General features: G+C 42.5%; 1 protein-coding gene across 5 annotated transcripts in view; it reads left to right on the forward strand.

Moving 5' to 3' along the window:
- CDKL4 (cyclin dependent kinase like 4) overlaps positions 1–22,406 on the forward strand; it is a 43,281-nt gene that overhangs the window by 9,143 nt on the left and 11,732 nt on the right. For 4 of the 5 annotated variants that reach the window (XM_064494562.1, XM_031466871.2, XM_064494561.1 and 1 more), the window contains exons 2-9: positions 725–949; positions 4,011–4,132; positions 10,796–10,868; positions 15,949–16,039; positions 17,137–17,334; positions 18,762–18,844; positions 20,285–20,341; positions 22,207–22,341. In XM_064494562.1, coding sequence (XP_064350632.1) covers positions 782–949; positions 4,011–4,132; positions 10,796–10,868; positions 15,949–16,039; positions 17,137–17,334; positions 18,762–18,844; positions 20,285–20,341; positions 22,207–22,341 — 927 coding nt within the window. In that variant the 5' untranslated portion in view covers positions 725–781. The remainder of the gene's footprint in view (positions 1–724; positions 950–4,010; positions 4,133–10,795; positions 10,869–15,948; positions 16,040–17,136; positions 17,335–18,761; positions 18,845–20,284; positions 20,342–22,206; positions 22,342–22,406) is intronic. The other variant, XM_064494565.1, reaches the window with a different exon arrangement.

Here is a 22,406-nt window from a genome sequence, read left to right on the forward strand (position 1 = left end):
CCTTACTTGTTACTTAATATGTAAACCAGTCACCACAAAATTTATGAATGTGTGATGCAAGTCAGAAAAATCAAGCCTCATATTTCAATAGAAATCACTATGGATGTGAAAACATTCATGAAAAATTAGAAAAAGCTTTCCTCTTTTTGTGCTTTATTATTATTTTCTTTGAGATCTAAGAATTTAAGGATCCATTCCTTCATAATATAAAAGTTAAGGGCAGTAAATGCTCTGGAAAGATTTTACTGTTTTTGATAGCTGCTTTGTTCAACAGCCCTCTTTCTTTTATCCACCAGGTGGCAGAAGAGCACTTTGTACCATGTCCTACTCACCGCAGTACTGACAAGGGTTAGGAGGGAAAAGATAAACACCACACACCAGAGTACACAGTGTTCCTTCAGCTGGATTCTACAGCATCACATTTTAATCATTTTCTTGAGGATAATGACAGTAGACTGGATAAGGTTCTTTTCTATAAATTCCCAGTTCACTGAAGTAAACACAGACCCATTACAAGAAATAATACATGGAATCTTTGCAGTGGGTGAAAGAACAGCATAGGACTGAACTAAATGAACAAAACAATGTCCAAATATTTTTCAGTGTATTTAGAATAAATTGACGGAAATAAATCTTTGGCATCCTGGGCTAATTGGCTTTACATAGAAAACTGTGAAGCACTGTCCTTGGTAAAATGATTAAGCTGAGTCCTCTTATTTTCCAGGTGCAGTGCTGAACTGCAAGTCGATCGATACCAGTAATTTAAGTCACTTCAGCTCAAATGGAAAAGTATGAAAAATTGGCCAAGATTGGAGAAGGGTCTTATGGAGTTGTATTCAAATGCAGAAACAAAACCTCTGGACAAGTGGTAGCTATCAAAAGATTTGTGGAATCCGAAGACGATCCTGTGGTTAAGAAAATAGCTCTACGAGAAATACGTATGTTGAAGGTAGGTTGGCTTCCTCTGTCCACCTGTAATAGCATGGTACTGGGTGAAATGTGTATGCCAAAATTACAGAGGATTTTAAAGTGATTTTTCTTTCCCCATTGGACTTAAATTTCTTTGTATCAGCAGCTATGTAAATTGATCATCACTTTGGACTTTGGCCGCTCTGATGTTTTACTAATATTATGAGTACAGCTACAGATGGTTAGAATATTGAAGTTCTTCCGTTCTGGCTGGTCCTAAGTCCCCTCATCCCAGTGTTTACCCTCCCCTTCAACCCTGGCCTTCCCCCACCCCTGCTCCCCCCAAGCATCCCACTCCAGCCCAACTACTTCTCCCCGCAAACCAGCAACTAAGAGAGCAATTCCTGGCACAGAGGGGCCCATAGGACTGTGCCAGGGCCCCTTTAGGCATCAGCGTGGATTGGTCCCTGCCTGTGCTCCACTGGCTCTTGACATATCGACTGTCACCCCCAGCTGTGTATAGACATATGACACAAGCGTTTTGTTAGAAATTGTTTTTACTCTGATAGGATCTGATATGTAAGCGTCATTAGTTCTCAGTGTAAACTTTTTCCTATCCTAAAAATCTTACAGTTTTAGAGCCACGAGAGAGCTTAGAGATGCTTCTCATCCAGTACTCTTATTTCATCAGAGAGGAAACGGAGGCGGCGCCTGGCGCTCCTCAAATATTGACGCTCACCGGGATCTGGGGAGGGAGGTGGTTCTTGTTGAAATGCAGATTCTGAGTCGAGGCCTGGGGTCAGCCTGAGATTCTGCGTTTCTAACAAACTCCCTGATGGAGCCAGCAGCTGCTTGTCCATGGACCACACTTTGTGTAACGAAATTGATTTCCTCAGAAACACACAGCTGACCTTTACTTTTGACAGGTGTCATCTGTTCTTAGGAAAACACTAGAAATCCAGTTTTTTAAGAGAGATAATATTTATTATATCATCTATCCTTTTCAAGTATTATTTGTAGTAGGTTTCTTCAACTAAAAAGTTTTAGTGTTTCGTTTAAAATGTAATTTGATAAACATGGAGTTTTCAAGAGCACACCCATCATGATTTAAAAAACAAGGAACAAAAAAAGTTCCCTGTTACCTCGTAGCCAGCAGAGGGCGCTAGTCAGACAGCCAGCTCGTCACAGAACTGAACTGCAGGGTGTGTCTGAACATGGCAGTGGGTTGTTTTCTAATAAAAGATGCTTTTTATCCACCCTCTCCCACCAAGCCTTCAAGTAAAGTTAATGCTTAACCTCCTGGGTTACAAGTGCGCAATTTGACAGTGCACTTGAAGGTTAAAAGTAGCCAGACTGCAACTCTTTCTGGTCTCCGGTGATGACTCTCAGAATGAATGTACATCTTTCCTGCTTTTGGTATGTTTCACCCTGTGCCCTGAACAGATCCCTTCTGTGATACATCTACCTTACCTTCCTCACAGGCTCCTATTATTTACATTTTGCTCTGATTCCCCTCCCCTCCCCCTGCTTCCTGCTACTACCTGTTTTACTTTTGATAAGTCACTATTTTTCTGGGCTAAGTTCATTTTATTTGCAGAAAAGATATAAATTGCCGATCTACCCAAAGACAGGAGATCTGACCTTGCCGTTGCATCCACCGTAGCACCCGGGACTCCCTGACTCTCCTGGCAGAGACCGTTTCGCTCCTGTCCTGCAGTTTGTGCCTCAGCACTGAGCTCACCTGTGTGACCTGTTTCCTCCACTGTTGGCCTTTCTGCTCTTGTCGATGGTGGAGCACATAGAAAACAAATGGATCTGGTGCTCTGGGCACGTCCTTAATGTATAATGGATTCCCTTTATCCCGCACTGCGGAGCAGCAGGCACATAATCACAGGGTGATTTCTTCATGGTGGTTCTATTTTTTGGTCAAGCCATGCTTACAAGTCCTGAGGGAGAGGGTGCTATATAAGCCCCCATACTTAAGACTCTACTGGACCTGCAAAACATGTACTGAGCTTCTATTATATACAAAATACTTCTCTCTCTCCATATATCTTTCTGAGTAAGTGGTGCATAGGGTTTAGAAAGTTGATTTGTCTCCCATACTGGGACAACAACACGGAGATGCATTATAAGCAGGAATGATCAGATGTCCTGGTTTGTAGCTTTTGTACCATTGTTCAGTCTGGTTAGCATCCTGTTTGTCTGCTTAGCATCTTCTTTCAAAAGTATACTGGTTTGTATGTGAAATTATACGGTCACCTTAGCCATAGGCAGGATGACCGTATGTGTCAATTTGCCAGGAACAGTCCTGGCTTATACTTGTTAAACTGGTTGGATGATAAATTGTGCAGTTACTCTAGTGAGAGATGATTTTACTTAGTCAAGATTAGTTTGATTTGGGGGGGGGGTTACAACATTAAACAGAGGCTGCCTCGTGAAATGCTTCAGTTTGGGAATCAAATTTAACACAAAAAACATCTGAGCATAAGAGAGAACAAGAATCAAAGAAGAGAGCTGAAAATGTGATAAATTTAAAACACAGACCAACTGTAGGGACTCCTAGAATATGCAGTTGAATCAGATTTGAGGGTTGAGATCTAGTATTTCTGAGAGCCAACACTAAAATCCAGACCGGGTTTAAATCCAGCTGACATTTCCATTAAATCCATGGCGATATGTAAGCTAAATGGGTATTGATGATTTTTATAGTCTTTTGCTCAATAATTCCATTACCATTCTTTATTCAGTTCATTTTATGACTTTTTATTTAGAATTTCCATTAAATGCATAAAATATTTTTTATTTTAGTGTTTGTATTTTAAGTTGTACTTTATTTGCTATCTCTGAGAGATTCAAGCAGCTTAGTTACCCTTTATTATGGGGTACATAAGATAAATTCTTAAATTTCTTCCAATTTTAAGATTCTATGATTCTTACTCAGAGTAGTTTTTCTCTTGTGAGTAACTGTAATAAAATTCTCCACGAGAGATACAGAGAGGATGATAAGCAAGGTCTTCTGCTCTTACAATTGTAAGGGGTCTGGGAAAAACTATTATGAGAAACAAATCACCAAACTTTGTATTTCAACTCCTTTGCAGCAATTAAAACACCCGAACCTCGTGAACCTCATTGAAGTGTTCAGGAGAAAAAGGAAAATGCATTTAGTTTTCGAATACTGTGATCATACACTACTAAATGAGCTGGAAAGAAACCCAAATGGGTAAGTAATCTAGAAACTGAAGTTCTGTCTGGCCGGTTCTCAGTTTCATTATCTGTGGGATTAACTCTGGCAAATTCAAATCTGAGCCCCTTTCTACCCGGATGCATCTGCTGGCCCCCCATCTCCAACCTCAGGATGTGCTCAAAGGGCAAACAAGTATTGACCTACAGTAAATATAATATATAGTACTTAATAGTAAAATGTGAAACCCTAGATATTTTTACCACCTCTGAGATTCCTCCTGGGTGAGATTGCTTCCCTCCTTTGAATACCCATGGAATTTTATTGTCATCCCTGTTATGGTACTTGGTACCTACTACCTTATATATTTTCTATGCATTGTGTCTTCCCAGACTGTGAGGTTTTGGAGTGTAGAATTTATGTCTAATTCATCTTAGTAGTTTAGTGTCCTGCATTCTTTCATTGATTCACTTCAGAAATTTTATTGAACACCTGCTGGTGCAGAGAATAGAAAGATATAAAGGCACAATCCTGCCCTCAAGAAGGTTAAAATCTAATGAAGACTCAGATATAAAGGAACAATTGGAAATGACTATCATGCTGTTATTATATGGGTCTGTAAAACCACAGCTATCCACTCCTGGCTGGCGACAGCACATCATTACATCTGCAAATCTGTATTTCAATTTTTTTCTTTTAATTCAGCCTTACTGAGGAATAATTGACATATAAAAGGCTTGGATTTCCTCTCAGCTAACTGACTGTAGAAAATTTCCCATAAGACTGCTGGTGTGGGTAGGTGGAGGGATGGCAGTGCATCGTGAGCAGTGAGAAATACTTTAGTTAGGGGAGCACCGGCTTCACGTCCCAGATGCTGAGGCAGGGAGAGTCTTCCTTTGAAATGGCTTCCTGACTTACTGGGGATGATGAGATCCCAGGGTGACAGAGGCCAAGTAGTACTGCTTCAGTGTCTTCACACGCAGAGCCAGAGCGATGATCAGAATGGTTTGATCTGACTATGGATTCTCCCGCACCACGATAGATGGGCACATCACTGTGGTTCTGTTTGTTCTGTATAAACTAGTGACTCTCAGTTAATCAACAGGAATTAATTAACCTCAGATAAATTCAATCTGTGTTGTCATTTAGCACCCTGCAGGATTATTCTCAGTGTGTGATTTTTCAGTCATCTCATGGTTGTCCCAGTGGTCAATGGAGCGAGCCTTACAGATAAAAAAATAAGGGCAAACATTGAAAATTCTGGTGTCCTAACTGTGCCTTGAACCAAAATAGTAAAAGCCCTAAAGCTATCCTTTTGTCAATTTATTTTTTCCAGTGAAATGAAAAATGGCCAGCCCATCTCACTTTTCTTTTATTACTTTCCCATATGTTCCCATGTTGTTTGATCACACCCAGTCCAGCAAAGCCTTGTCTTGAATGGGCACTTTATTCCAGATGACCGCAGGTGATTATGCAAATAACGGGTTCATCACTGGACGCCCATTTCCCAGCGTTCCAGCCGCTAATGGTAATCACATCCCCCTTCAGAACCAACTACATCAGACAGCCGAGATTCCCAAGGCCTTGATTTTGTTTCCCAGACCCACTCCTGGCATCACAGTCTGAACTAACTAGGATTCAACAACAGAGTCCACTCTAGCTAGTTGAAGCAAAAAGGGGTTTATTGCAGGGTATTATTATGTACAACTCCTGAGAGTGCCGGAGAAAGAAGCTTAGTTGAGCACCTGTTAGGTACCAGTTACTGTTCCAGGCCCCAGAGCTACAATAATGGACAAGATAAAATCCTTGCAGAGTTACAAGCCTTTGAAGAACAATAAAGCTCACTGAGAAATTCGAGAATGCCTAGGGAAGGGAGTAGGAGGATGAATAAACACAAAGCTTTGGAGGTTTAGACAAGCCTGGCCTGTTCAGGGAATAGCAGACGCTAATGGGGCTCAGGAGGAGGTGGAAACGTGGTAGGAGATAAAGGCGGGACAGGGGGAGGGCACTTATAATAGACATGAAATCATTAGGAGGCTGGGAGGCCAAAATACAGGTTGGGTTATTGTAGGTTAGCAAGGACCAATTCGCCTTGGGTACCCATAATGAAATCATGTTCTCCATATCGAGTTATGTAACAAACTAAAACAGAGATAATGAGCTCTGACGTCAGAGCCAGGATTCCCTGAGTGGCTAAGGGAGCAGCCTGTGAGCAATCCAGCCTGAATCCCCGACCCTGCGACCCTTCCTCACCCCTTCAGGGTTGATCCAGGATATCTGATTTTTGCTTTTAGGCCTTCACTATTACTGTCAGTATTTCTGCACTCACCCAAAGTATACTGTTTAAACGTCGAGTATCAGGTGACTTCTGCAGGTTTTATCCACGCCAGAATGCCTTGGGAAATGCTGACTGTGGCTGGATCATGTCTCAGGGCTCCATCTTTCTGGAATGAGCACTCTGTGATTCTGTATTCTCTTTGATAACCATCTTCTCTTTGTGAGATCAGTGGCATTTGTTTGCAGCTGTTATTTGTACGTATGTTGTTTTGCCTAAGATGGAATCTCTCTGCTTGGAATCGAGCTCACAGGATTCTCGTTTGAGCAGAGCCGTGACACTTCCCGTGAGATGCCGCTAAACACCCCTCTTCCACAGCAATAGCTGGGGAGTTCCTTATGACATGACTTCATGCCCAGTTCCACGATATTAGTGCTGGTAACCAGGGTTCTGCCGGTTTCTGAACCCTCGCCCGTACCTGGTTTCCCAGACCCAGCCCTTCATCCCCGGCCCCTGGGGTCCTTAGACCCGCCCAGCGCTCCGTCTCTACACGAGTAGGGCATGTGTTACTCTTGCCAGTCCCTCCCAGGATCTGAAATCCATTTTCCTCCCTCCACCACCGCCACCCTAATCTAAGTCACCAGATCTCACCTGGAGTATTAATATTAGCTGTCTAATTAACCTCCTGGTATCCACTTTGCCCCCAGAGATCCATTCTGTCTGTTTTGTCACTTGCCTTCTTGAGTCCTTTCAATGACTTCCTTCTGAACTTAGAGTGAAATGCAAATTCTTCGCCAAGGCTGAGGAGGCCCTCGGTGGTTTGGGCCCCACCAGCCCCACCAGCTTCCCTGGCGTCTTAGCCGCACCAGCCGCCTAGTTGTTTTCCCCACACTCTCCGCTCTTTCTCACCTCCGGGCCTCTCCCTGCTCCTTCGAGGCTGTTTTTATTCCTGTACTGGGTCTCAGTCCCCTATACCGGCCTCATCAGATCTCAGACCCTCACCTCCTGAGCCATGGTGATGTCAAAACCCAGACTCTTTGGGGACAGATTTCTCAGTCAACTGGTGAGGTATTTTTCCATTTTCCCACCTCAGAAAACTGAAGGCACAGATAACTTGCCCAAGGCGATGGGACCAGGAGGCAGCACGGCTGGGGTCGGACTCTGTCTCGTCTGCACAAATGGCTGTACCGTTCTTTCTGCCTCATTATAAAATGTAAAGTGTTGTCTCAGGTTTGGCTCTGCTCTGCATGAAGGGAGGAGGATAAATCTATATCAGAATTCAGTGTAGGAAATAGAAACCACTGTAGACATTTCAAGCAGAAAGCGATTTAACACTGAGAATTAGGTGATTTCACAATATTGAGAGGAAAGGCCAGAGTCGGGGGGCATGCCACTGTCATTGTGAGCTGAGATGAGGAAACTGCTCTGAGCAAAACTGCAGCCCACGTGTTGTTGTGCTCAGTGTGTACCCCAGCCTCCCGGGCCTGGTCACTAGTGCCACACCCGAATCACAGTCACAGACGCTGTCCCACTGCTCTGCACAACCAGCTGCATCTGTGCAATGATGAGTTCAGTTTTTAAAGAGTGATCTAAACACATGATTTAAATATCCAGTTATGGCTGCCGTCACCAGGGGAAAATCCTGGGCTATCCTGCTGGAGAGGCCACGTGGAGGGGCGCCGAGGCTCCCCGGCTGGTAGCCCGGACGTGCGAGTGAGGCCTCCCTGCAGCCTCGTGAGTGCCCGCAGGAGACTGCACAGCTGAGCCCAGGCTGTTAAACAAAATACAAAATCCCGTCAAGGAAATACATGGAGCCCAGGCCACAAGTTATGTCCCATGGGCCTTCTCTCTGCAAATCCCTGATCTCAAGAGGCCAGTTCTTGCTAATCTGGCTGCCTCCCAGCTGCCTCTCAGATCCCTTCTCATCCCTCCACCTCACCACCCCAGGTGAAAACCCCGTTGGCTTTTATTGTCCAACGCCCCCCAAATAAAAACCTCCTGCCACTCCCTCCCCCAAAAATCCCAATATGATAAAATATTAAAACTGAGTGATGGGTGTGTTTGGAATATTAGATAATTTTATGTCTTTTAATCAAAATATTCTTACAGGAGATATTCTGTAAAAAAAAAAAAAAACCAACTCTTGTTCTTCAGATTTTTTTTAAATAGTAAACCACAGCCTCATCTCCATGAACAGGGTTGAAAAGGAAGCAACACACTAGGAAAAACAGTCGCAGCCACAGGCAGACGCTGATACACACCAAGTCCTCTTAAATCAATTTGGAGAAGAGTAAATAGGCCCATCAGAAAGCAGTACAGGCCATGAGCAGGGAGCACACAAAAGGAGACATTCAATGTTCATCAGTGTGAAAATTAAAATCATGAATGAAATGAAATGAATGAAACCCAAATCAAGTTATCTTTCTATTTTAACCACAGATTGGCAAACGTAACACCGGCAAAACTGTCTTGTTGGCAAGACAGCGAGGAGATAGGGTCTCGGACGCACAGGTGTTTGGCGGGGTGTGCGTGGTCATGACATCCCTCAGAGAGGGTAGTTTTTGGCAGACGTGGCTGTGAAGGCGTCGGCATGGGTCAGTGGTCTGAGCAATGAAAAGACAGCAACAGAAAAGTTAAAGGGAATGTAATTGCTACAGTTGCTAGAAATGGATACACAAAGTAAACTAAGTACTCCCAGACAGACACTAGTTGCCCAGAACCCCTATTCCCCAGTGGAAGATCCTTCGCGATGTTTTTCACACGGAGCGAGGAATCTGCAGGAGTGAGAAGCTCCCAGCCTCGCACTCTCATGGGCCCCTCACTCTCCCCAGCCTCCCCGGCTGTGTACCTGCCTGCTTACAGGTGTAGGTAACTGTGCTAAAACAGCTCCTGCACACACTTGAGTGTTTACTGCCAACAAGAATTGGATGAACTGAAGATCAGTCTACAAGTATGTCTCTTTTCCTGCAAGGTCTCAAGTCTACCTGAAGTTCATACCTGCAGGATCAAAATATAACATGTGCCTACCTCTGGTGCCAGAAATCCCACTTCTAGAACTTCCTTTAAAAAGATAATTGCACAACTGATACAGGAAAATGGGGTGTGAGAGGATGGCCATGTGTCAGGTCTCAGGTGAGTCCCTGGGACGTGCCCCCGTCAAGTGAGGGTCCTTGGCTTCATGCAGGAAATAATTCAAGAGGGAGACACAGTTCATTAAAAGTAGATTTATTCAGAGAGATGTACTGTCCATAGACAGAGGGCAGGCCATCTCAGAAGTCAGGAGAAAGGCCATGAGGTGAGGGGTTGGGTGTTGAGTTTAAAGTGAAAGTAGATACACACTCCACAGACAGAGTGCGGGCCGTCTCCTGAGGTGAGGGAGCGGGAGGCTGTGAGGTGCGGTGTTGCTAGTGTTTCTGGTCTCGGTAGCTTCGTATGCTAACAAGTGGGAGGAGTATTCCAACTACTTTGGGGTAGGGACTGGGATTCCCAGGAATTGGGCCACCTCCCTCTTTCTGACCTTTTATAGTTAGCCTCAGAAGTGTCGTGGCTCCTGCGGGCGTGTCATTCACCATGCTCATATATTACAGTGAGCATATAATGAAGCTCAGGGTCTACTGGAAGTCAAGTCTCCTGCCGTCTTGGGCCTCAAGGTCTGCTGGGAGTTGAATTTTCTGCTATCTTGGTCCTCACTGCTGTCATTCCTTTAATGGCTGTGCCCTGTCCCCTTCCGTCCTGTCTCACAACTTCCACAAGATAGATGATTAGATATTTGATGAAGCATCGTTTCTAGAAGTGAAAATTGGGTCAATCTAATTGCTTATCCTTGGGGACTAAGTAAATTATGATGCATCCATGTCATAAATCCTTGGCCACTGGAATATACATATACATGTTAGTATCTGTACCTCAGTGCATAGGATGTTTCTGAAAGAGGCTGGGGAAGGTTGCCAAGGGTGAAATGGGTGGCTAAGCAGGTGTGAGAGAGAATTCTTCATGGATATTCCTTTAGCTTCAGAAACTTTGAGCCATGTGAATGCATTTAATTTAAAGTTAAAGGTAAGTGCAGAGAGAGGGAGAGAACCTGAGATTGCTCAAGGGACAGCCACTGTAAGTTACAGCAGCTATTTCAGGGTAGCAAGATTGAATCAACACTTTTCATTCCTTGTCTATATTGTTTGAGTTTTCATGAAAAGCACATATCATTTTGACAGATTTAAAAACTTCAGATTACACAAGAAAATTATATAACTATAATGAAAAAACAGTAAACCAATTTTCATTAAAACATTTTAAAAATTTTTTCCGAGACCCCCTTTGCACTGCACTCGCTGGCCATGACAAGCCCTGCCCATTCGATTTCTATTCCCAGTTCTGCTCCTGAAACCCTATCCTGAGAGGTTTCATTTCCTTTTCTATTTTTTCCCCAGAATTGCTGATGGAGTGATCAAAAGTGTTTTATGGCAAACACTTCAAGCTCTTAATTTCTGCCATAAACATAACGTAAGTAACATTTTCTGATTTATTTGCTAATTTTTTCACCATGACTCTTTTCCTGTAAATAGCTCAGGGGTCTGTTGGAGAAGCTAATGACAGAGGGAAAGTTAGAACCAGGAGAGCAAAACAAAAGAAAGTTACAGAATATGAAGGAAGGTCATGCATTATTCATGGCCCCTTTCCAATTTCTGTAAGAATCAAATTACTCATTCCTTATGAATTAAAAGTTTGTATAAACTTAATGTTTCCTTTTGCTGCAATACTAATGATGCCTGTGATTATTTTTAAATTGGGTTAATATAAGTTTTCAGGGTATCAGTAGTGTATCTCATCATAGCACTCAGTTTTGTTTTGTTTTCATGTCCCTTAAGTCTTTGATTCTATAACAGTCCCCCTTCCCCTACCTTCTTCCCCCGTATCATTAACTGTTTTAGGGCCATGGTTGTCAAACTTGAGTGTGCATCAGAATCACCTGCAGGTCTAGTTAAGACAGTTTGCTGGGCCCACCCCCGAGTTTCTGATTCCAGAGTTCTGAATGGTGCCCGAGAATCTGCACTGCTCGCATTTGCCCAGCTGGGAGTGAAGCCGCTGGCCCTAGAACCACGCTGTGACAGCTGCTGTGGTTCAGAAGTCACTTTGGCTGATTGCTTCCTATGTGTTTCTTAAACTTGTTCTTTCACCTGTATTTACTGTCAGCTGGTGTATGAGGCTTGATCATGCCCGGGTTCGGTTTTTTTGGACAGGAATGCTTCATGTGCACTTCTTGTTGCCTCCACATCACGAGGCATGAAATCTCTAGCTGCTTTCCTGCTATGATACTCTCAGATGAGTGGGTTCAGGGGGTGCTCATTTGACCCTCTCCATTATCCCTTTTCCTGCCGATCATTTACTTGATGGTTTTAGCATTCATAGACGATTGTAACCTCTATCTAGTATTTCATTAGGGTTAAAAGGTGGTGATTTTCTAATTCTGTTATCCCTTCTGCATTTATTAACTGGAACTCTGTGGAGAAGAACTTACCATCATGGACTCTGGCTACTATGAAATACAGTCAGATCAGTAGGTGACTATTCCCTTTATTTGTCAGTGCTCAGAGTGACGAGCTGGTGTCCCAGCATCCGCCAAGAGTGAGCAGTGAAGGGTTTGGGGGAGCTGTTGGACACTGCCATAAACTTACGGATCTTATGAACTTGATGTGTTTCAATCCTTTGCAATCATTGTTCTCTCTGATGTTCAAATTGTCCCCTCTCAGGCCAGTAGAAGCTTCTTTAAATTGGCTCCTGGGTGCTTTTGCTATGATAGTTTTTTAAAAAATAACTCTAGACCTTTTGAGTTGGTGCCTACACAGAGGCAGCGTCGAGGGAAAGATACAGACTACCATATGGTCAATTCTGATGCCAGCAGAACATCTATCAGAGAAGTCTGGGATTGCTGAAAAATACTGTAAGATCATGGAAGTAAATTTCAATACTTAGGGAAAGCTCCCTTTGGTTTTAAGAAGGTCAGTGAATTTTGTTGCTGTTGTTAGGATAAGTCAGAAGCTTTTATTTTCTGTTGATAGAGGATAGAGAATATTGTTCACGAGATACATAAACCTGTTTTTCATGATGCAAACTGTACTGTCAAATAATTGCTGAAGATGACGCTGAATTGAAACCACATCTCTGTTGATTTCCACCACGCTGTGAGAGGTATTCAAGTTCACCTAAGTTTGCTGCTGGATTTATGGGTCATTACAATGATTTTTTAAAAATTCTGTTTACCGTAAGTGTTTGTGCCTTATCCCTATATAGTCAGACACTTTCCCATGTACTCGATTGTAAGCTTGCATGCAATGTCTGTAGCAGATTTATCTTTGTATTTCTTTAATGCCTAGCATGGATCTTTTTATATAAAAGGTGCTCAGGAAATATTTATTGAGTAACTGGATGAATGAATGAGTCAATCAACCAACATACCTCCCTGATTATGACTTACTGTTTCCACTGGACCTAAACATTATTGTAGCTCCATGCAACCACCACCACTTCTCTGCTTGGAACAACATGTTCTGTACCTTAAGCTTTAGAATATTAAAAACCTCTGATTTATAATCTATGACCTTTATTAATAATGGATAATTTTTCGGACAAACGTTATTCCTCCAACGTGGAAATTACTTCTGAACTCTGGGTATCCCATTTTTTTTATGTTATCTATGGTAAGCCTTTTTTTTAATCTATTAGCTAAAATGCATGCAAAGGGAAAAAAATCTAGACCATATATAAGCTGTTACAATACTACATCTAAAACCCTTATACTCTCCTTATTTTTAAAGGAAGCGTCCTGATACTCTCAAGGACTAGAAAAGGCAGTGTGACCCTGCGGTGTTGCCGAAGATTCAGAGCTTTGCACCTGTGGAGGCCATGACTGCCCTTTTAGCTCCAGAGTGGTGATCCTAACCCAGAAAGGAAGGTTAAAGTAGTAAGAGGTTAAGGCCTTGCTACTCAAAATGTGGTTCATAGAGACCACCTGAGAGCTCATTAGAAATGCAGAATCTCAGGCCCATTCCAGGTCGACTGAATCAGAATCTGCATTTGAACAGGATTTCCAAGTGATTCATGTGCACATTAAATTTTGAGAAGCACTGGGCTTAAGAAAATACTGACTCTATTCTTTTTCACCCGATAATGTGGCTAGAATGAGGTAATGGAAGTGACCATTCAGCATCATTTTGATCTCATGGATTTTCATGTATTTGGTGTATTGATTAGACAGAAAGAACTTCATGTCAAAATGACAAAACTACAGTGGCTTCCAAGATACAGACGATGTGTCTGGCCATACAACCATCGTCATCTTGTTGATGGTTCTGGTTGTCAAAAAAGATTTCCTTCCCTTCTCGTTGCTGTATGAGTATCCATCCATAAGGCTCAAAGAACAGCCTTCTCAGGCGTTCGGTCAGGCTGCGTAAAGAAGCAGCTTCTGGTGGGGAAGTTTCCGGAGATGATTCTTAAAATTAAAGGATGGGCACCTCTTCTTGCTGGCTTGTAAGATTATAAAAATGAGATTGTACACCAGCCCCAATGACCCAACTTGAGCATTGTTTGCTGAAAGCTGTGCTTGAAACCCAAATCTATTAAAATGTTTCGGTTACCTTGACTTGCAAGTTCCCTGTTCTTTGGTGGAAAATAAGCTGATTGCAGGAGGCACTGCAGAGTTTGCACTCACTGCAGCTTTGCAGTGGAGAAAGTGAAGGCTGTGTGTCTGAGCATCGTCTGTTCTCCATGCTCTGTTTCTTACTTCCCCAGTGATTTTTACTCTTTTTCTTTCGTCAGTACTCCATCCATCCCTCTTTATCAGTAGCTCTCTTACCTGCAGCTACACGAATAATTTTTTCTGTTTCTATAGGACTTCATTTGCCTTTGTATGTTTTGGTTGGAAAATAAGTAGCTGTGAGTTTCCCATGGATTTGCACACTTAAATAGGTCAGTAGATGGGTATCAGTGTAAGTCCATTTGCTTGGTAGTCGCCACCCACAGTCCAGGAGTTTTAGGATTTGACGCAGACTCATCTGAGGGTTATAACCTTCCCTTATTCAGTCAGTATCACAGGTGAGTCTAACGCAGAGTGTCAATCCAGTTTTCATTAATGTGTTGCCTAAAAGGTAGGATCAAATCTGTGCTGGTTTATATTACAACAGTGTATTTTTTAAAATTAATATCTAGGGCCTTGGGCCTCTGAAGAGGACTAAAAAGCTTTCTTCTAACTGCTGGTCGTGCAAATTATGAAACAGTGGACAGTAATGAGAGTAAATACAAAGAAGCTTCTAGTACCAGTGCCATTTTTGTGACCCAAAATGAACGTAGGGTTCAACATGTTCTCTTCCTAGATAGCTATTATAGACACAAAGAAAAAAAATGATTTCAAAACTGTCAGTTTGACGGGGACCCTTAAAGGGACTGACGCCACAGCAGAGAGGTGAGGCAGAAGGAACTGGTGGTTGTGCTACTTAATCCGGAGACTGTCAGTGGCCACCTGCAATCACAGGGTTGCTTCAAGGATGAATTAATTCCTGTGAAAGTGGTGTGAAAGGTGCAGAGCTCCCTGTGAGGACTGAGCTGTAGGAGAGCAACAGCCTTTTCATCTGTTTGCTTGTTGGGAGGATAAAGTGGAAAGCTGACGTTCTGAAGACTAGGGCCCGGGTTGCTTTCTCCGGGGGCATCGCAGCATGGAAGAGCCACTCGTGGAGTAACAGTGGTGGGGTGCACCCAGCCCGCCTCCATCCACACCCCCAGCGTGGCTCTCTCACGTCCACCCGGCAGCATCTGCCTCACTCAGGGTGGCAGGATGATGCAGGGAGCCGTGAGGTCTCTCTGCACAGGGGACTCAGGTGAGAATGCCTCCCAGCGGTGACCTGCTCTCCCAGGAGCGACTCCGGCAGCATCGTGCGCTCACGTCTCAAGAGAGCTCTTAACGGACCCTGTGGAGGGTCCTCATCCGCGGAGGCTGAAGGCTTCAGTATCTCTTGTTAAGAGGTGACCACACATGCCGGCTTACCCAGGTCGGTTGTGGTCTGTTGTCCTGGCGTAGTAATTGATAGCGCTCACTATCACACATCCTGATTGGATGATAAATAAGATGGTCACTCTAATGAATTTGCTTTTGGTTGTCACCAGAATGTTTTTCCAGTATCTCAAATCTGCAATACTCACTCACGCAGCCTGAATCTTGATTCTTGGGTGGCAGCAGTTCGGTTAGAGGCACACTGAGTGTGATCTCATTCAGAGTTTTACCTCTTACCGTTTAAGTGGGGCCTAGTAAAAAGTGGAAGAAATGATTATATAATTCTCCCTTCTCAAGAGAAAAATTCCTATCCAATAATTATTTTAATTTCTTCCCTAAAGGAGTAACCTTTTTCTTCTTTTGGTATGACAAGATTTTCGAGGGAAAAATGGCCAATTTAAGTTTTTTGAAAAGTGAAGGAAAGCTGTATTTATATTTATGTCTCTCACAGGCTGTGTTTATCATTTAAACTAATCATTAATGTTTATTATGCTTTGTTGTTCTGGTGGCTCAGGGAAATAATCAAATATATTCTTACAGTGTATTCACAGAGATGTGAAACCTGAAAATATTCTAATAACTAAGAAAGGAATAATCAAGATCTGTGACTTTGGGTTTGCACGAATTCTGAGTAAGTAGCAATTTTTTTACTAACTCATCCAATTCAGATGATTATGAAATGATACAGTTAAGTTCTTACTTTAGAAATTGAATGTATGCTAATTGTTATATTGTTATTATTCAAAAAGGAAAATGTCCCTTTAACCTTTTAGTCAGTACATTAGTTTGCACTTCAACTGCATCCAATCAACTACAGTTTATTAGATGTCACATTTTTGTGCTTTGCCCTGAAGGAAAGGAAAAGAAATACAAGATGCATTTCTGGTCTTCGTGCACTTACAAGCCAAAGTAAAAGAAACAAAAGAATAATGCAAGATGATTGGCAGTAAAGTACTAAAGTGAAGGTGCAGATAGTTCCCTCGAGGGAGAGATTAATATGGTCTAGAGTGGTGGGGAAAAGCCGCATGGAGCTGGTGAGACCAGGAGAGTGAACTGAAAACGGCAGAGACAGTTCAGAGACAGGGCTGAGAAAAAAGAAGTCATCCCAGACAGGGAGGAACCAAAGGGAAAGGGGGACAAATAATGATTTCTCCCTGAATCTGGAACTGTGCCAGGGGCAAAACCATGCTTTAACACCACGTACATTGCGTGGCGGGTGTGCACATAATCACAGGTGGCTTTGACATTGCATTTGGAGCTGGTTTACATCAAGTTACACTCCAGAAATTCTCGTTACCTCCCCCTTCCTACCCATCTGTGTTTGGGACTCTATAGAGTTAACTAGCTAAGGTACCTTTGAAAGCTGAATTATTTTCAACTGAAGTATAGTTGATTTACATACTATATTAGTTTCAGGTACACAGCATAGTAATTCAGCATTTTTGCAGATTATACTCCATTTTAGGTTATTACAAGATAATGGGTATAATTCCCTGGGCTGTGCAGTGAATCCTTGTTGCTTATCTATTTTATATATAGCACAGAAGGTGAATTTATTATCTGATTGCACAGTGTAACTGCTTACTCGATTAGTGCCACAGTACATTAACTGTTAGGAGTATCATGGCTTCTGAATTATTGACGCTTATCTGAATGCCTGACGTGCCCTTGGGAGTAGTTCCTCTGATGGGAGACTGTGACCTCCTGACCTGATCGATGCATTTGCAGTTCCAGGAGATGCCTACACTGACTATGTCGCTACAAGGTGGTACCGAGCTCCTGAACTTCTTGTGGGAGATACTCAGTATGGTTCTTCCATCGACATTTGGGCTACAGGTTGCGTTTTTGCAGAGCTATTGATGGGCCAGCCACTCTGGCCTGGAAAATCAGATGTGGACCAGCTTTATCTGATAATCAGAACACTGGGTAAAAGTTGCATTTTGTGGCTTACAGGGTTTCCAAATTTTTCTAGTAATAGTATGTCATTGTAATGAACAGTAAGAGCTTTCTTGCTTCTCAAGTGCTACCCCGGGTGGTGGTTCTGGGCTGCAGCCGAAGCGCAACCCTCTTCTCACTATGTAGAGCCCTAACTCCTCTCAGTGAGGAGTTTTCAGGTGCCTTTCCAGGTCGAGTCACTTAGCCGTGGACTAAATTAAACTCTACATTCACTCTCTGCATCAGGCTAGGCGAGGGCTAAGGTTGAGTCAGCTGCATAGCGCTTACTCTAAAGATATTTAATCAAATGCAGCTCCTGTCCACCATGAAAGAGGGCCCCCCACTTCTAGAGCAGGGATCAGCCAGCTTTTTCTGCAAAGGGCTAAATGGTAGATATTTTAGGTTTTGCAGGCAGTACAGCCTCTGTTGGAACTCCTCAACTCTGCTCCTTTGTACTTTACAAATTGTAAGAATTGACAGATTATACTTTCACACACACCATCTCTTTCAGTCTTAAGAAAAGTGCATTAAGGACATTATAGCATTTTTCATTATGCCCATTTTACAAATGAGGAAACTAAGGCTCTGGGAGCTTCCATGAGTACCTAAAGTCATACAACCAGTTAAGTGCAGAATAAGAATAAACTCAAAGGGTCTCTCTCGAGCTTTCATCCCGTGTCAGCATCCTGGGCCGTTGTCCACTTTCACCTGGCTGGGGGAGAACGTAACCCAAAGGTCAGCTGCAGCTTTACACCTGCAGCACGAATGGACACAAAGCGACCGTCCACCCACAGGAGGAGTGTTTATTAATTCTTCCTCTTGCCTCTCCTGGTAGCCTGGCTGCTGGGCAAGGGAGCTACTGCTGTCAGGTGTGATGCAATTCCCTGTTTTGTTCTAACATATTTTTCTGGAGAATCCTGTAGCATGAAAAACGTGGGGTGGGGTACCACTGCAGGCCACACCTGAATTCACATTAGGCAGATAGTAGACGGCCCTGAGTTTGAATCCGGGGTCTGTCACCTTATGATCGTGTGACTTTAGACAGGTCACTAAATCTCTGAGCCTCATTCTCTCACTGGGACAGTGGAGGTGAAAAACAGCAGCTATTGTGAGATGGTTAGGAGATTAAGTGAGACCCTGTGGGTGAAGCCTCCGTACCACTTCCTCACCCCCTCTTTCGGTGGTGGCTGAATGGCAGACCAAGCCACACGTGGCAAAGAGGGCTCTTTGGGAACACTGATCTGACCTGAGAAGGCTTTTTTTTTTTTTTTTTTTTTGCAACGACCTGTTCCTCCCAGATCTGGAGGGAACGAGCAGGCTCAGTATTTCTTTCACATCTGGACTTCAGAAGTTAATCATTTAAGAGCTATGATATTTTTACCAAATTTATCATGAGCTATGTGGTTTGTGCTTTACAGGGAAACTAATCCCAAGACATCAATCCATCTTTAAAAGCAACCAGTTTTTCCATGGCATCAGTATTCCTGAACCAGAAGACGTGGTAAGCTGCTCGATGCTGGATGTTTTGTTGTGTGTGTTGCTCCTTTCTTTAAGGGGCACTTGTTTCTCTTTTAGTATTTGTGCTTTTGGCTCCTGTTTCCCCTGTGACACACTGACATGGGTCAGAGAAACTATATAAAAACTGCATAAAATGAAGCAGGAGAATGCTTTTAAAAGTTTACATGCCCTATCTGTTCAAAGAGTCATTTTAAATTTTAAGTGAGAGTATACTTAGTTCCTGCATAAATACCTTGATCCTTTGAGTCAAAACACTCAGGTGTCTTCCCCTGAAATAGTTATGAAATAATTATTTTCTCATAAACAGTACTTACCATAGTCTATTTTGAAGGAAATGCATTCTCTCTTTTCTTTTTTACATTCTCTATTTTTTTTCAACTTCTGAAACAAAGTTCAAATCAACAAAAGCCGTTTCTTCACAACATGTACTTTCACTCTGAAGGTTATTCCACAAAATGATCCTCATTGTATCCACATCAAAGCGTCAGACCCCAGTGATCACCTCGACACTCTTGCCTTTCTTTGGGAATCTGTCAGTGGCCATTTGACCCTCTTACACTCTGTAGTCATTGATTTCCTGTCTGTTTCACCTCAGTTTGGGCTATGATCTTTAAACCCCATATGGTCTAGATTCTGCCTACAGAGCTGTCAGGAAAGGTGCGTGCCCAGCTCAGGCTGTGCTAGAGACAAGAGCAGTGCAGGGATGGGGAAAGTCTGTGAGGCCACGTCATGATTTACAGCACATGCGATCAGTCGGGTTCAAATGGTCCCGACTGTCTCTAGACACCCTGCTCATTTCAAATTTATTTCACAGAACACCTTGATTTATATCCTAGACTTTTTAAAATTATATTTGTTAAAGCTTTTAACAGATATTGTAAAAAAAAAAAAAGGTTAAAAATTGAATGACAAGGCTAGAGGTTGAATTAGAAAAGAATATTTATATAACATGTTTAATTTAAAGACTAAAATACAACCAGATCACACGTACTCGCTGCCTAGTCAGGCTTCCTGCTTTCCATATACTCCTCGATCCCATCCTCTTCCCTCCTTACTATTTTGAATTTTGTGTTTATCATTCTGTTGTTTCCTGTAGTGCTCCTCTACGTGCAGTTCACTGTATTTTTATTCATGTCCCAGGCATCCCTGTAAGTAGATATTACAGTACTGATGTAGGATTTCAGAACATGGAAAGAGCACTTACCAAGCATCAATTGCAAGACATTGTGAAACTAAGAAAATAAGTCCAGTTTTTCCCTTTCTCATTACACTATCGTGTAAAAGTATGATTTTAAAAATCTTTCAGAGGAATTAGCTAACCCTCTAGGGGCTCTTTCACCAAAGTGTTCTTAATCCTAATATAGTCAGAATATACATTGCTTTGATGTTATGTAACATTGAAATACTTTGGGGTTTTTTTTAGGAAACTCTTGAAGAAAAGTTCTCAGATGCTCATCCTGTGGCTTTGAATTTCATGAAGGTACCTAAGAATCAATTATGGCCATTATTGACTGCAAATCATAATGACTGAAGCGGGCAACTCTGGGAGGGGTGGACAGTAGGACAAATATTGCCAGGGTAGAATGTAGTCATTGAAACTGTTAAGGAACTGTAAAATAATTACAGTTAAAGGGACATCCGTGGTTTAAGCAGTAATCTTCCTGACATACCCATTAAAATTAGGAGAAGATGAAAGAGTATAATTAGGGTTTGCTGTGATGAACACCATACTTCTTTTGCATTCCTTAGGAAATTTGATGGATAAGTCAGTATATTCAGACTATGGAAATCTATGAGGATGAATGTACTCCTTCTTAAGTTTGAAGGTCAAGAACTGTGCTGTCCAATATGGTAGCCACTGGCTACATGTTACCAATGAGCACTTGAAATATGATTAATTAGAATCGAGCTGTACTAGATTTCTAATGATAATTACTTTAAAAGGATACAAAGTATTTCATTAATAATTGTTTTAAATATTACATGTTGAACTGATAACATTTTAGATACACTGAGTTAAATAAAATGTTGAACTCTTTTAAAAAATTAGATCAGGCAAAATGAGAGCCATGCAGACACCAGAGATAGCCCCTCTACCAGGGCCAAAAAAGATAGTCAAATAAAGGACAAATTCTAATAAAAAGCAGAAGAAGCTCATCTGTGACCAGTCTGCCATTCATGTTTGACCAACCGAGGCCATGCTAGAAAGTGTGACTCCTGCATTCAGCGTGGCTGCTGAAAGCCTTTAGTGGGGTAACGATGGAGACACTAGTAAGTGTATCTATCTTTAACAACCGATTAAGCTGTATTTATAGCAATGGCTTCCATGTCATGCATCAGAATGACTGCTCATCAGAATGAGCTTTTTAAAAATACACATTCCAATAAATAACCTCAGATTTACAGAAGCAGAATCTCTATGAATAGAACCTTGGAATTTGTATCTTTAAATCTCCCCCTAGGTGATTATGATAAGGAGCCCAGTTTGAAAGTTGTCTGATCTAGAGAATGGAGCCATCTGGATGACCTAGAGTCACCTTTGTAGACCAGCCTTTCTGCTAGTGCTGGTCACTGCCCAGGTGCTATCCAGGGTGCTGGATTCCTTCAGTCTGGGTCCTCCTGAGACTCAGAGCCCAATACCTGTGAGCCCTCAGACTGCCCTCACCACTGCTCCACTGGACCTCATCTGCCTTCTACCTGTCTCGCTGCTCTGCCCTGTCCTAACCCAGCACTCTTCAGACCCCGTCCTGGAAGTCTAATTCTCCAGCCTTGTTCTGGACAGGTTGTTCTGACCCACTTGCAATTTAGCAGAACCCCCAAATGGTGGGGGAGGATATGTCAAGCACTACAAGCCCAGTCCATTCTCAGGTGGCTTCTCAAACTTGAGCAGATGTAGGTGCACCCAGGAGACTTGTTAAACACAGATTGCCAGGCCCCACCCCAGTGCTTTTGATTCAGTAGGTCTGGCATTGGACCAGAGAATTTGCATTTCTAGCAAGTTCCAGGTGATGTTGATGTAGCTGGTCCAGGGACCACATTCTGTAGAGTCCTACAAATGATCTGCTTTGACATGTGAGGAAGAGATGTCATTGGTGAAGCACACTTGTTCTACGTTTACCCGCTTTGTGACATCCAAATTTCATCAAGTCTTCCCTCAAAAGACTTTGAAGTGGCAAAGAAAGAGCAATTCTAGTTATTAACAAGTTCTAAGTACTGGTAATATACAGACTTGAGGTTTTTCTAAACTCGTATTTACTCTATCAAGTTGTTTTTTAGAGTTTTGGGGCACAGTAACAAGATAGGCCCCTCTTTTAATATCTTCTTTGCGCTTCTCTTCTTCCAAAGGAGTGTCTGCAGATGAATCCAGATGACAGGTTAACCTGTGCCCAACTCCTGGAGAGCCCCTACTTTGATTCTTTTCGAGAGGACCAAATGAAAAGAAAAGCACGTAATGAAGGAAGAAACAGAAGGCGTCAGCAGGTACCTCCATTCAAAAGTTAAAATGCCGTAAAAAAGATCCTTTTTTTCCTCCTCAACTTTCAAAG

The sequence above is a fragment of the Camelus dromedarius genome, chromosome 15 (assembly GCF_036321535.1).
Source record: "Camelus dromedarius isolate mCamDro1 chromosome 15, mCamDro1.pat, whole genome shotgun sequence".
NCBI lineage: Eukaryota > Metazoa > Chordata > Mammalia > Artiodactyla > Camelidae > Camelus > Camelus dromedarius.